Source organism: Emericellopsis cladophorae (genome assembly GCF_022114955.1).
Source record: "Emericellopsis cladophorae strain MUM 19.33 chromosome Unknown NODE_6_length_900724_cov_123_231613, whole genome shotgun sequence".
Classification (NCBI taxonomy): domain Eukaryota; kingdom Fungi; phylum Ascomycota; class Sordariomycetes; order Hypocreales; family Bionectriaceae; genus Emericellopsis; species Emericellopsis cladophorae.
In genome coordinates, this window is record NW_026250931.1 from 470,156 (window position 1) to 485,404 (window position 15,249).

General features: G+C 55.1%; 3 protein-coding genes across 3 annotated transcripts; all 3 read right to left on the minus strand.

Annotated features, from left to right (window-relative positions):
- Window positions 1-584: 584 nt before the first annotated feature.
- On the minus strand, window positions 585-2,383 carry J7T54_001715 (uncharacterized protein; the record flags this gene model as incomplete). Its single annotated transcript, XM_051503741.1, has 2 exons — window positions 585-1,737; window positions 1,797-2,383. The coding sequence occupies 2 exons, from the start codon at window positions 2,381-2,383 to the stop codon at window positions 585-587; spliced, it is 1,740 nt and encodes a 579-aa protein (XP_051364695.1).
- A 6,127-nt stretch (window positions 2,384-8,510) lies between these two features.
- Window positions 8,511-9,986, minus strand: J7T54_001716 (uncharacterized protein; the record flags this gene model as incomplete). The annotated part of the gene is made up of 7 exons (XM_051503743.1): window positions 8,511-8,530; window positions 8,588-8,708; window positions 8,768-9,014; window positions 9,065-9,455; window positions 9,521-9,803; window positions 9,885-9,905; window positions 9,966-9,986. 7 exons carry the CDS (start codon window positions 9,984-9,986, stop codon window positions 8,511-8,513), a joined length of 1,104 nt encoding a protein of 367 aa, XP_051364696.1.
- A 635-nt stretch (window positions 9,987-10,621) lies between these two features.
- Window positions 10,622-15,153, minus strand: J7T54_001717 (Reticulocyte-binding protein-like protein; the record flags this gene model as incomplete). The annotated part of the gene is made up of 3 exons (XM_051503744.1): window positions 10,622-11,143; window positions 11,195-11,421; window positions 11,475-15,153. 3 exons carry the CDS (start codon window positions 15,151-15,153, stop codon window positions 10,622-10,624), a joined length of 4,428 nt encoding a protein of 1,475 aa, XP_051364697.1.
- Window positions 15,154-15,249: the final 96 nt, after the last annotated feature.

Genomic DNA, 15,249 nt, shown 5'->3' on the forward strand with positions numbered 1-15,249 from the left:
TTTGAAGGGTAAAGAATTCAAAGTAGGTTGCCCTGTGAGCTGTGAAGCTCAGTCCTCCGATCTTATGTGCCTGCCTCCCTGCCAGTCCAACCAATATCCTTGCCCTCCTGCCGTGAGGACCAAGAGAGATGATGAAGATGAAAAAAGTGAGAATCTGCTGTTCTTTTCGTGCCTCGTCCATGACCCGCGTGGGCGAGAAAGAAACGAGATTGTTGCGTCCTGGAAGACCAAGAATCGGAGAACAACCAGAAAGAAGAAGAAAGTGTTTCTGGGGTATATGAGAGTATGTCTTTGTGATGTATGTGAGCAAATAAAGCATGTGAGGGTATAGCTTTTCTTTTCGTTGCCGAATGGATTCGTGTGATCCTCTGTAACTAATGTGTGGTGTCCTGCGGAGTCGCCTCCTCAATGTCGTGTAAGGTATGTAAGGTATGTTCTCGATGAGGTAGAAGAAGAAGAGTTGCTTTTGGATTTTGGCCAGCAGAGGTTCATTCATGGTCGCTGTTGCTTGCATTGCCGTTGTCGTGGGATCATGCGCACTATGGTCGTCGTCCATGTTGGAGAAGGGGGGAGGTGAATGCATCTCAGTCCATCTCCATCTTCATGCCGGAGTCTCCCGGACCGCCGTTGATTTCGCCGTCGCCTTCGGGAATCCGGTCAAGAGAGCCTCCCACGGACGCCTTTCCAGGTTGGCCTTTGCTGTCACTTTGCAGCTGCAACTTCCTCACAATCTCGCAAACAGTCGCAAACTCATTCTGGTTGAAGATGCTCTTGTTTTGGGCCTGCATGGCCTGCATGTGGTACACGAGAATGGTCGCGGATCGCGTCGCTTCGGCGTGCGAAGGCGAGGTGGGCGAAGAGTCGATCGACGTGGCTGCCGTGGTGTTGGACCGAGTGTTGCCTATGCTGGAAGAGCTGTTGGTTCGACGGAGCATTGGAGGCGAGGCGAAATTGGTGTCGATCGCAAACGGTGCGGCCCGTATTTCTTGCTCCGGGGACTCGAGTGTCGGTGAGCCCCTGGGGACGGGTTGATGAGGCGTGATGGGCTCCATGTAGGGCTGATGCAGTGTGTACTGCCCAAGTCCCTGCACAGAGGCACCTCCTTGCAGCACTTCGTTCTGCTCCATCCTCGCGGCAAACGAACCCCATTCTGAGCGATTCACTGGGCTGAGAGCTCCCGAGCCGAACGAAGAGGACTTGCTTTCCGCGAAAGACGCCTCGCCCATGATCCCGTTGGTCAAGGAAGTTGAAGATCGGGATGCCGCAACAAAGCCCAAATCCAGCCCAAGGCCCGTTGGCGGTGCGGAGTCCTCCTCGTCGCTTCGACTTTCGGAAAGGGGCGAGAGCTGTGTTGTTGCCGAGGTCGGTGAGGTGATGCCGGACATGGATCGCTTCTTCTTCACACTGGTCGACATCCTGGCGCTGTCTGGTATGTTGGCCTCGGACGCTCTCCTGATCAGCCTGGCCCCCTTGTGCTTGCCAATGCCATGCTTTTGCTTGAATTTGAGAAGCCAGCTGCTCGTAAAATTCTCGTTATGCCCACTTGCGTACGCAAACTGCTTGGCTCGCTCCATGATGTCCTTATCTTTGATCTCTAACCCGCTGTTCTGCATCTTCATAAAGTGGTTGCTGAGTGTACGATCCAAGTCTTGACCCTTTTTCCTCGCGGGCACGTTCTCCGTCTCGGACGTGTTCTTCAGGTAAATGTCCTTTTGCCGCAGGACCTTGGATACTGTACTGGAAGGAGATGCTTGTCAGTCACCGAGTGTAGCAAACGAGGATTGGATATGGAATACCTTCGCTCTACCCCAAACTTGGCACCAATGTCTGCTTGTCGCGTCCCCGGGTTGTCCTCGCTGTACTTGCACATCTGCCTCTTTTGTTCTGTTGTCAGTAGCTTTCTGACCTTTTCCAAGGGCGTCGTCGGCTTGGGTGTCTCGGCAGACTGAGCACTAGACACCGGCGTCACAGTCGACAGAGCGGGCGCTGAATAGCTCCCTGAGGGCATCGGGTTGGTGAGCTGGCTCGGCCATGCCGTGTTCAGCATGGGAAGCTGAGACAGATGTTGCATCGCTTGCGTTGTCGGCGCCGGTTTGATGTAGCGAGGCTGCTGGGAGGGTGGACCCGACGACATGCTGTCGTAGGATTCTGCGGGCAAATAATGCGAGTCTGCCTGCGACGCGTGAGGAATGTAGCTTCCCCAATGCCCGTACTCGTTAATTGGACTGTACTGGTATGGGCTGGAGTTGTAAGGGCTGATGTTGCCCCATGTCTCGCCCCCGTACACATTGCCATGGGTCCGCGGCACATCTGGATCCATCTTGTGCCCCTCAGCATTGTCGTGGTTGTCCATGTTGCTGTCTCGTTGAAGTAGAGTAGACATTGAAGCTGGTAGTTCTCGAGGTCGCGATGGCCAGTAGCAGGACCTTGCTGGCCCAGTCAACCCTAGGCTAGTGCTTTTGAGTCGTGGCCAGGTTTGGCGGGTGTCGTGCTGGACTCAGGCACGTTTGTGAATGCTGGCAGGGAATCTGGACACCAGTGGACAGAAGGCCGCCCATGGTCTACCATATAGCAGGAAAGAGAGGACGAGACAGGGGAAAAAAGAACAGGAATGCTTCCTTGGTCGTGTGCAGTCGGGCGTCCACGGCGGAAAGACGGTCGGTACGTGTCAAAAGGTGTTTTCTGGCGGCGGGCAGCCAAGAGATGCTGTATACTTCAGGTTCTCGTCCAGTGTTGGAGGGGAAAGGCGTCGACTAGAGGTACCAATTTTCCGTGTCCGGTGGGTGAGGACGGAGGACGTTTGTGGCTTGAAAAGTAACGGGACAGCCACGTTTTCACTCCCAGTGACCGTGCTTTGTTCCTTGTGCTTGAGTGTCAGAGCATGGCGATGCAGGACACGGGTGGAAGAGTGAGGGAGCACTGTATCACCTTGACGGAGCTCCAACAAGAGGAGATGTCGACAAGGACGAAGTGGGACGGCAGCGGCGCTTGTCGGAGGGCTAATAAGGATGGCTGACAGAGCAAGACCCCCAACTTGCTAGCGGGAACCGTGTGGGCACTGTTCCGTAATGAGAGGCAAAAAGGAAAGAGTACTATGGCGGGCTAGGCAGCGGATAGACAGACGAGTTGGATCCGTGCCGGTCCGCGTTGATCAGCCGCAGATAAGTAAGGTAATGTAGCTTGGTTGGTCAGTTAGGCATCCAAAAGCCGGACTAATCGATTTGTGTAGGTTGACCGAGTAACTGACTGCTCAGATACGGCAGATCGTTACGTATCAGAAATAAAACGACTTCTGATGACCCCTTTGCTTTCAAAGATGAGGATCAGGCCGCATGGATGTAGAACCAAGATCAAGGAGAAAAGCAAAGGCAGGCCGGGATCAGCTGTTGAGACTAGTAGAGTGGACTTGGCCTAGGTATATACGTGCGAGTGAGTGTGTATATCCAGAAGCCAGCCAGTGTCTGTGCTAGTCTCTGGCATTCATCAGTCTATCGGTCTCGATATCAGCCATGCATGCACTCTACGCACCTCTGTCTGCGTCTGCAGGACGCACGCAGGCGCACCGAGTGCCGACAAGGGAATCAGGGAGAGGTGAGGTATTGTGAAACCCCGCCGAACCAACCATCCAGCCAGGGCCAGGTGCAGCGGGCAACATGATGGACATTGGTAGGCCTTGACTTGGGAATATGAGGGACGGACCCGAAAGACCCTCGTAGGGGCCCAACAGTAGCAGCCGGCGTCTAATGGAGGGTGGGATTGGACCTAACGGACCCCGAGGCTGGGGGGGGGGGGGTCTCGGCACGATGGGGTCTGCGTGATGGGGTGTGCGCGGGAGAGAGGGAGAGGGAGAGAGAGCGAGAGTGTGTGTGTGTGTGGACAAGCTCACTCGCCTGCCCGCTCACCATCGTTCACCAGCATCCGCCCTCTGCTGATGAAAAGGCCAAGAGGGGTGCCAAAGCGGGTAAGAAAGCCCTTAGACAGCCCAAGCCTACACCATAGGGCGAAAAGGAATAGCGGCGGACGGGAAGTTATTATTTGTTGATGTTGTGGTGGTGCAAGAGACGGGAGCTTAACAGGGTTCGGCTACCAGAGATCTGACGAGAGCTTTCGAGGAGATCTGCTCGACCTGCTCAGTAATTGACCTGGAACCGTCCCTCTGCAGCAGTTGTCAGCTTTGGGCATTTATCCATGGCCAAGACTCAAGACCGACGACCAAGATCCAAGGCTCAATGAGGCACCCAAACTCGGGCGGCGTGCGCTATCAAGACTGGACCTGCGTACATCAGCCTGGGAAAGTGGTCCAACAAACCGACAGCGGCACAGGGACAGCGGCATGCTTGTTAGTGGTGTGTTGGTGAATAATACCAAAGGGAGCATGGCATGCCAGACGGGTAGGCCAGCGGCCAGCCACCCAATGGCCAACGTCAACCCCACACGCACAAGCGCTTCGCATTCTTCACTCGCCGGGGATTCTGTAGCGAGTCTTGAGGGACGGATGACAGATGATAGGGTCGCGTGGCCACTGCGAGAAGGCCTGTCCCGCAGCGAGAATACGATGCGTGACAATGAGCGGCCAGTATTAACGAGGACGCATCCATGGCGCTCGCTCGGCCAGCAGAAATAACATCCCTCTGTTGTTGGCCGATACTGTCTGTATCCGTGGATTCATGCCCAAACTGGGATGACAGCGCATGGCAGAAGCAAGAAGCTTTCGGCAACAGGCCAGGTCCGACAGGATAGGGCAGGCCGGAACTCACCCTGGCATCCTGGCTTGGCTCAACCCTCGGAGCCGCGCTCGAGTGACCCGCCTCTCAAGGCCTGATGACCCCATTAAACAGCGTATGAGGTCACGGGGATCCTGTTTGGTGCCGAATCATATCATCAGAAGTACAAGATGAGGCATTTCGCACAATGACGCCGGATCCCCACGACCGTCGTCCTTCTTGAATCGGTTGGTTACCAGACACAAGCAAACACGACTGGCTGTCCCCATACGCAACAAGAAGGGAAAGACGCTCCAGGGTGGAGAGACGAGAGACATGCTACCAAGTAGAGCCTAGCAGCTGCATGCCCGCGTAGCGACCAGGGTCCTTTGGCGCTTGTAGGGGTCGGCGCACACTGGGGGATCATAGGAAGAAACAAAGGTGAGCTAGCGAGTAATTAGTACAGCACTCCGTAGGCGCGTAGAGAAGGCTTGCGGACCAGACAGGCCGGGGGACGACGGTGCAGGCTCGATGGGGAGATTGAGCTGGACGCACAATCTTTGCAAGCAGGTACCATAGCGTATGCGGGTGCATGATTGATTGACTGACTGACTGGGGTACGTCAACCAGCCGGCCAACAGACGGTCCGCCTCAAGACTCGTTGTCAGCTTCGTCAGTTGTCGAACGAAACTGACCGAACCAAGGCAGAGGCAGACCTGTCTCACCGTGGCCATATTGCACAGTACCTCGTTGTCGGGCCCATTATGAGTGAGAACTAGGTCATTAGAGGCTGTACGGAGTAGAGCCCGAGAGTAGAGACAACCAACCGGCGGCATTCGGCCGGTCGTTGGTTGTTGGTTGTTGGTACAGACATCCTGTACGGGAAGCGGGTGTGCATTGGATGGCAGCTCTGACAGCTCTTCGCCTCCCGCAGACACCTTGCTCCCGTGCATGCCGTCGTTATTTCCGCCCTTGCTCTGCATCGGTGGCTTCGCATCACTGGCTCATCGGCCACTGGAACGCCCCGTGCTCCGCGGCGCGGATAGACGCGACTGGCAATTATCAACGACGGGCCAGCTTCAGCCTTCAGGCCCCAGGACGGGAAGGCCAGCCGGCGCGGCAGGGGTTGCTGATCCTTTGTGCTTGGTAGCGAGCAGAGCTCGCAAGCCTCGGAGCCTCAGGGAGAGAATACCTACTGCGTAGAGGTGAATGCTTGTCAATGCAGATCTCTGCAACCCTTGGGCCGCAAAGGGTGATAATTATCCAGCAAGACCTTGATCGAGCTGCCGTCCCCTTCATCAGTATGCAGAAAACCGTTCATTCATGATCCGTATTCCAGAGTCCGTGGATAATGAAGGTCATTCTCGTCGCCCTCTTCCGCTGACCCCTGCCAACCAGACAGGCAGACCCATGTCCCCCATTAGTTGTCGTCCAACGCTCGGCTTGTCTTCATCCGGCCAGAGCCGTCTTTTTTAATAAAGAATGGTGCTGAAGCAGCGACACATTGAGCGTCACAGGCAGCCCCATCAAACGCAGTTGGTCGTACTCTGTGCATGTTTAAACTCGGAAGCCTCCCGGGATTGTCCAGAGTCGCTGCGACCACCACGTCCTGATGAGGCAGTTGTACCAGCCTCACTTGTTGATACGTAGTAGTTCATACAACGGAGGCAGGCAGGCACCGCGACCTGACGATCGATCGACAGACGCAGTACTCCGTATCATCAAGCTCGCCGCTCGCGCAGAGAGGCCATGGGACATTGGGGTTTCGGGTGCCCCAATCAATCGCCAGCACAACTGCCGCGTCCTCAGTGGCCGTCGGTTGACACCTGTTGGCACATCAATCATCAATATGTTGCCGATGGTGGTGGATAGGACGTCTGGTCCGTGTGAGTGAGTAATAAGTAAGCGGACGAGTCCCCCCTCCCCCCCCGACCCGCGTATGCCTGCATGGTGTCTCAGTCCTGACTCCTGCTTCAGGCTTCAGCAAGTAGCCAACGTCGGGTCCCAGAACCTTATGTATTGGGCATCAAGGCTGATCAAAGCAGGTAGTGAGTGTTCCACGGTGAGTGGAGTGGCAGCCTGGCGGGCAGAACGTAATCTGCCGAGGCCAATAGAGAGAAGGGGCAAGCAAGCGAATCAATCCAGGTCGATGGTATTGGTTAGGTCCGAGCCTTCCAGCCAGCCCAGCGTTGGCTGCTGCCGAGGGCATTCGACAAAGAAACCTCTTGGTCGGGAAGTGCTGCTGCACGATCGACAAACATAACAATGAGCAAGGCCCCCAGTGACGACTGACGGGCGAGAAGCTCTCCCGAACGAGAGAAGAGCGACAGCGAGCTACATTTTGCTTTGCATCGCTAATCTGTCGGGGAAGACCATCCGGGCGTCCGCTCGTCGGTCTCCCGTTGATGGTCGCCAGGTTCTTCTTGACAAGGCGACGGGCGCCAACAAACACAAGCCCATCATGATCCGTTCGTCGGGGGCCTGGACCTCCGTACATGGTCATACCCTGAATTCCGATAACCCCAAAGTCTCCCGTAGTCGTAGCTGATGTCAACTAGCAGCCCAAAAGTCCTGTAGCACGCAGATGGCAGAACAAATGTCGGCCGCGGCTGATGTAACTCCCATTGCAGCCGGCCTGCAAGCCGGACGCCCACAAAAAGCCAACCATCCCGAGGCGTTCCAACAAGCTCTTCAAGGTTGTCCCCTTTGCCGTGTGGCTCGATCTTTGAGGCTTAAGGTGTCTCCCTGCCGTTATTGAGTTCGGCAAAAGCATATCGCCTCTTCTTGGTTTCAGGGTGGCGTCTGCAACCAGGATTCAACGACATTCCGGATTGATTGACACGACACCCATCAAGCATCCATGCAGCTTGGCTCCCGCTGTTCGCCTCACATTCGAACGATTCGTGTTAAATGCATACGCTGCTACAGTACGTACCCCCCTATAGCGGGCAAAGAGGCATCAGAGTGAATGACTTTGGGCTAGGAGCGAGGCAGCCAGCGGCCATCTCTCCCATCGACCGCTTAGTGCTGGACCCCTTTGTGCCATTTTGCCTGGGCCAACAGATGTCAGCTCGGGCAACGCGACGACGTACGTTCTGTAGAGGAAATTTTCAATGACTAGGTCGGAATACTGGCCGGTTTTGTGAACCTCTGTCACTCACACCAGATGATTACAAGTGGCCTGAATAAGCGCCGCATGCAAGCCAAGCACAACATTGATCCCTGACGCGCTTGTGGTTGCTCTACCCTCCCCATTCTGCAGAATGCAGGATTTGCTGCCCTCGACCTGGGGCACGCAAGTGTTCCCACGTTTCTTTTTGCTAGAACAGGCGGCCGCAGAAACAGAGGCCCACGGATATGCGGGCTGGATGCGCTCACTATGCAGCAGTAAGTCGACATACATCAGGGCGAAGCTTGCTAGTCCAACAGACAAACACCACATGCGCTGGCCGTTACGACGGTGGTGAGACACAAAATTGAAGGGTGCGGGCGGATATACACTGCGGGTAATATTGATCTTGATAGAGCAGGAGTCCGAGGACCAATACTTGAATCCACTGCCCGACTGCTGTCGGCTATTACCTTATCTCGCAAGGCAGACTACAGAGTCTTCGCGAAGGTAGCGGTCTGCTTGTGGTCGCCGTCCTTGCGTGATGGGCAGCACCGTGAGCTTTGCGAGGCGAGGCGCATAACGCGAGGCGTGTCGTTCTGCGGCCCAAGGGCTCCAAGTGGCACACGGTGATGTGCCGGGAGGTTGAGCAGCGCGTTCTTGGGAATTCGAACGCACTGTCTTGGAAATCGAAGCGCTCATCGCTTGACAATGGTGACTTGAGACCGTCAGTATGCCTGTAAAGCATAAAGGGCAGAGCGGGGAATCTACTCACCAACGTCTTCGTCTTCCAGCAGGTGGCCCAGGCCGACACGCTGCGGCTGGTGTTTGACGGACTTGCCGTACACAATGGCTGTTTTAAACTGTTCTGTGATGGTTCGATGGATGGCGTTACACTATTCGGCACGCGTCAGATACCATGATTATACAAATCGCTGGACACCATGAAACTCACAAAATCTTCGACTGTACTCCTGTTGGACCGGAGCACCACGGGCGAGGAGTAATCTGGCGCCTTGCCCTTGGGCTTGGTATAGACTCGCTTCAGAGCGAGCTTGTTCCACATGGCCTCCATGAGCTCGTCCAAGTTCCAGCCATGCTCTGAGCTGATGGGCACAGAGTGCGGGATTCGGTAGAGGAGATCAAGCTCTTCAATACTGATGGAGTCGATCTTGTTGAGACAGTAGACGACGGGGATATAACTAAATCTGTTAGCAGGATCCAAGTACCGGACAGCGATTGAATGTCATACCTACGACTCCTGGCTTCAAGGACGTCGATGAGGTCGTCCACCGTTGCATCACAGCGAATCGTGATATCTGCTGAATTGATGCGATACTCACTCATCACAGCCTTGATCTCGCCGTGATCGATATGCGTCAGAGGGACGGTGTTGGTGATGTTCAGACCTCCCTTGTCCTTCTTCTTGAATGTGATGTTTGGTGGCTCCTTGTTGATGCGGATACCGAAACCTTCCAGCTCGGACTCGATGACTCTCTTGTCGGTCAGGGGTTTGTTGACATCCAGGACAATGAAAATTAGATGGCAAGTCTTGGCCACAGCGATGACTTGACGACCTCGACCGCGGCCGTCTTTGGCACCTTCGATAATACCAGGTAGATCGATAATCTGTAAAGGAGCGCCTGCAAATGCCATCAGTTTTACTCTACAAGAGCCAAACCAGCCCGACGCCCTGGAAGTTACCCACCGTTGTAGACAACCTGACCAGGAACCGAGGTCAGGGTCGTAAACTCATAAGCAGCCGCCTCGGAGTGCTGGCCAGTCAATTTGCTCATCAGTGTACTCTTGCCGACGGACGGGAATCCGATGAAGCCAATACTGGCCACACCCGTCCTCGCAACGTCGAAACCAGCACCTCCGCCACCACCGCCTCCTGACGGAGTGAGTAATTCTCTTTTCAACTTGGCCAATTTTGCTTTGAGTTGACCCAAATGAAATGAAGTATTCTTGTTCTTTTGAGTTCGAGCCATCTGTTGTTAAGGCAGTTAGATACTGGGTCTAGCGGTGGACAGTTTCATCGATTCGAGGGCTTGCATATTACGTGTACGTACTTCTGACTCGATCTCCTTGATCTACAAAATAATTAGTATTCGATCCAACCGGCTTCGATGCTCCCACTAGGCGGGACATACCTTGTCCACTGTTGTCGACATGGTGGGCGAAGTTGCACGACAGCGGCCGTGATCTCTGGGAGTAGTCTTCGCAGAACTAGTAATTCGAATGGTTTGATCTTATTTGGGCAAACGGGATTCAGCACGCGTGCAGAATCGAGGACTAGGATGATGAAGTTTGGTTGTTGGTGGAAAGTAGTCACAGTAATTTCTTGGTGGGGTAAATTTTGCGCCTGCCGCCAAGTTCAAGTACCACCCACCAGTGATGTCAGCAGCTGCCAAGGCTCTTAGCGGCGCCAAACTTTATGTCTGCCAAATCCAGTTATATCATGTTAAAGTCAGTCAGTGCACCCCACCGTGTGCCGTGGATTTGCATTCTCACAATATGAGAAGCGTCAAGTCAAGGCGCTCCTTGCAGAATGGCTGTCAATTGAACTCACGACACCTGCACATGCACCAAGAGATCCTATGCCACTTGCTATAACTCCACAGGTATCTTAGCAGAATGCTTCCAAAACGCCGCAGTAGATGCATCGTTCGACTCGTCCATTGTGTCCGCCTCCAACTTCCGGACTCACTGTGCCACTGATGTCTCTACAGTGCCAAGCAGAGCTCAGCCGTGCCCGGCGGAATACTTGTGTAGACCTGCTCGTCGTATACAGAAAAAGAAAAAGAATTCAGTGACCATTCGAAGTGAGGCCATTTGAGATGTACCCGTTCATAATTGAACGCGACTCGTTGAGAGACTCAGCGTGTGCGTCATCCTCTGCCTCTGCGCTTGGTGTATCAGCCCGATGGCTGATGGGCGGTGAGTGAACCCCGTTAGGAATCAGATGCTGCTTGGGTCTGTTTACAAGATGCTCCAGTCCCTGGTCCAGACATCGCTGTGTATAGTCCGGATCACTAGGGAACACCTGTATCAGACCCCGACGAGGCACTGGTTGTTCGGGAAACGGTACTGGGCTCGTTTCGGCCGGCTGTGGCATATCTTCGCCAACGAGGCGTCCGGTGATATAGTACTTGTTGCGCGGGGCGAAGAAACCGCCATACCTGTTCGCGTCGGGATCATGCTTCCACTTCTGCGCTGGTACCCATCCCAGCCGTTGGGTATCGTTCTCGATCAGTTCACGATACGTGACCACAATCTTGGTGTTGCGCAAATGAGGAATGTTGGGTATCGTATACAGTAAATCGGACACCTGTTGCAGTCGTCAGTTGTCGTAGTCAAACGTCCTCGCCATCAAACTTACCCTGACAAAGAACAAGTCCATGTTGCGGAACCTTTCCCAAGCAGCCTCCCGCAGCCTCTCCCTAGCAGGCAAGGACATTGAGAGAGGACTCGCGCCTTCGTAGTAGTGGGGCAACTGCTGACCCAGTTCCCAAGTCTTTTTGTCCAACAACGAGTATAGGAGACTCTCGATCCGCCAAAGGGTGATTTTGGCAAGGTTGGAGACAGGGACGCGCTGCCAGTCAGTGTCTGTATGAGGAGTCAGCAACTGTTGTTTACGCATGGAATCGTGGCATACTGACATCTTGTGAGACTTAGATCCTGTTCGCCCAGTAGAAGCGCCGCGTGAGTGTTCAGAACCCATTGCTCTCGACCCTCCGCCGTATGGTTGAATTCTGGGCGAATGGTGTCGTAGCGTACTCCCTGCAGCGTTCTGAACTTGTCGGCCAACGCAGGTAGTTTTGGGTTGGGGCACGTGTCGAGCCAGCGCAACAATGGAGGGAGTTTGTCCAGGCGGGCAGCTTCGTGCTCCTCCCGTAGGCGTCTTTGTTCCGCCTCGCGAGCTGCCCGCTTGCGCTCCACCTCTTCGCGGTGTGCCTTGTCACGACGCTCACGCTCACGACGCTCTTCTTCCTCACGCAAACGCCGAATCTCTTCGGCAGCCTCCCGCTCCCTCTGTAGTCGCACCTCCTCTTCACGGCGCTTTTGCTCGTCCGCCTCTTTACGCTTCCGGGCGGCTTCGACGCGCTTAGCCTCCTCTTTGTCGCGGCGGGCCTTTTCCTCGGCTTCGCGCTGGGCTTTCTCCTCGGCAACGCGTTGCTTGCGCATTTCTTCCTGGTGCATTCGCTCCAGGTCCTCCTTACGCTTCTTGTCCTCGTTCTCTCTTTGGTTGGATAAATCGGCGCGATGCTCTTCTTCTTTGCTTTGATGACAATTGCCCAGTTGATCCCGGTCGTCTGTTGCATTGCCGTTATCGCGTCGAACGTCTGGGTTCGGCTGATTCTGTGATACCTCTGACGAGGTCGCGGTTGCCGCTCTCTTGTCATTGTTCTCGGTCTCAACGCTTGCGGCAACATGTTCCGGGCGAGATTCAGCGTCCGGCATATCGACATCGGTATCTTCTGCTTTGATTCGGACGGACGCGTCGTCTGACTGTGTCTTGGAATCCCCGGGTTTGTCGCCAGTGGGCAAGTCGTGTTCCCGTCGACTGCTGGACTGTGCGGACTTTGCCTGAGAGAAAGTGCTGTTCGAAGTGTCCCTAGCCCCGCTCTGGGAAAGCGGGCGTTTTGCCCGCTTCTGCTTTTCTGAGGTTTCGGTTTCTGGTTTGCGACGTTTGATTGGAACCTCGCCTTGGCTTTTGTCTCCGTTTGCTGGTCTGTCGGGAGTCAGACTGTTGCGATGTCTTTTGATCGCGCCGTCATGTGTGTTCGAAGAATCTTTGGACTCCTCTCGCTTGAGTGCCTTCGCTCTATCATGGTACTTCTCAGTAAATTTAGTCTTGTCGGGCGCATCGTCGTGGCGGTTCTCATGCGGACTAGAATGCTCTTGGATGGCAGACGCGCTCGAGGTGACGCTGGGGCGCCTATGGGTGTCCCGTTCTCCTCGCAGGGCCCCTTTCGATACAAGCTTGCGCCTAGGCTTAGACGTCTCGCCTTCGGAAGAGAGCGCAATTTCAGACTCAGTGCGTCTCGCCTTGAGAGCGTACTGCCTGGCCGCCGTATCCTGATCAGACGCGTTGGCAGGCATCGTGCGCTCATCTCTCTTCCGTACGCGTCTCTCATCGCTAACGTTGGAGTGCTGCTCGGGTTTACGCGATTGGTGTGGACTGGTGGCCTTGGCCGAGCGTCTCGGGGCTTCCCCTTCACGCGAGGGACTGCGAGAGTGATGGTTGCCTGAGACAAGATCAGATCGATCATTCTTCTTTAGCCGCTTCTCATCTCTGTCCCTCTCCCGACCTCGGCGACCCGGTGACTTTGTCTTTGCAGATGACTTGAAGGCATCGTATGCGTTTTTGAGCATTTGCTCTTCGTCCTTCCAGTTGGTGCCCTGCCGGCGTCGAGCAATTTCATAGTAGGTTTCGCCGCGAAAGCGCTTGGTGGGGTCGACTTGTGGCTGCTCAATCAGCAACTCCAAAACCTTGATGTTCTCTTGTCCAATCGCAGCTAGAATTGGTGTTGCAAATTCAGCGGGCTGAGAGGACACCGGGCTAGGGTCGGGATTTGCCTCGCCTAGCCCCAGTAGCAATTGCATAACAAGGTCGTGTCCCCCCCGTGCTGCTGCCACCATAGGTTCTGCATCCTCGCAACTCCCCTTCACCTGTAAGATACGGGCTACCATCTCCTCGTCCCCCCTGCCGGCGGCCTGCAGTAACGTTTTGTCGTCGAGCGGCTGATACAAAAGATCGTTCCGAGTCTTGGTGGATCTGACCGTGCCTCCCCGACGATTTGATGCGCTATTGGTTGGTTGAGGCGACCGCCGGGGGCTATCACATCCCTCATTCTTGTCAATGTGGGAATGCCTGTCTTCAGATGTCTTTGTCCGCCCCCCGAATCGTTTCCTCGCTTCGTTCAGCGCCTCACGAATCTCGTCATAGTCATCAGCCTCTTCGCTCAACAGATCAATAGGCTCCCTGCCATAGGCATTGGCCTTTCTGGGGTTAACGCCTGCATCGAGCAGGAGTTTGATGACCTCAAAATGACCGTTTTCGACCGCATCGAGCAAAGGTGTTTCTTTATCATAATTGACACAATCCAGATTGCAACCAGCGTCGATCAGAAGCTTGACAATGTCCTCACAACCGTTGAGGGCCGCGATTTGAAGAGGTGTATTGCCCGCATAATCGGCAATGTTGAGATCCTCTGGGCTGTCTCGCAAGCGTTGCTTCGCAATTTCGAATTCGCTTTTCGCACAGGCACGGGCGAGTAGCGTTCTCCCATGGGCATCAAGGTGTTTCTTGTGCGTTGTGGTTTTAGCTGGAGAAGCGGTGGTCTCCGCCATGCTCGAGGCTGCCAAACTCCTGGCTTTGGGCTTGCGGGGGTAGGGGCTTCCACTAGCGGAGGATTCGTCTGACTGATCCGTTGGCTGCAGAGGCGGCGGTAGGCGTTTCTTCTTCATGCTCAACCCAGTTGACGACGAAAACTGGGTCGAGGCACTTCTGCGGTGAGACCTAGGCGATCGCAAAGGCGGAGATGGAGAGCGATACTGAGCTTGCAGATATTGCGCTTTCGAGGTGGACGGCCGACGATCTCTCTGCCTACGGTCTGCGTCCAGCCCGACGCTGGCCGTACGCTGGCGGCGAACTTTCCGAGCGTGCTCCTCATCCTCGGAGTCCGATTTGGGGACTTTCCGCTTGTGCGAATGGATAACATCGATTGGGCGACGCGTTTCGAGGGTCGATCGTTTCGTTGCCGAGCCATCGCGGAAGCCAGGCTGATCGTCTTCTGAAGATCCGCTATCGACTGACGGGGCTCTGGAGGGTATCCTTGGTGAGGTATGTGCCGAGCTCAGAACGCTGGACTCATCTTTATTCCGTATTCGATTGAAAGTCAGCTTAGCATCACCGTTCGAATTGTCGCGCTGATGGTTCCTCGCTTCCGGCTCGGGGACATCGCCACGATCCTCTCGATTCGACGTGCTCTCTGTGGTTCCGTCCATGTCGATGTCGCTCTTATCCTCCTGTCTGACCTTGCGAACCTTGGAGGGAGATTGTCCATCCTTGCCAGCTAGTACGATAGTCTCGGCATCCGAGTCGCTGTCGTCGTGTTGAAAGCTGTCACTATTGCGTCGTTGTCTGGCCGGGCCAGGGCTGCCCGATGCCGGCCTGTGCTGCGTTACCGAGCTTTCGTCCAGAGGATCTTCTTGTGGTAACGATGCTTTGCCAGCGAGGCTAGTATCGGGCCTGGTTTGCTGCGGCTGCTGTCTGGGTGATTGGGCGTCAGCAGGCCTCGTCTGATCCGGCTCGGCAGCATTGCGCGCATCCATATTAATTCTATCTGGACCAGAGAATGATGCCTGGCAACATCCTGCACACAATCGAGCCGGTGCTGTTCGTACAAAATGCAGGTGCGAGAGCGGCAA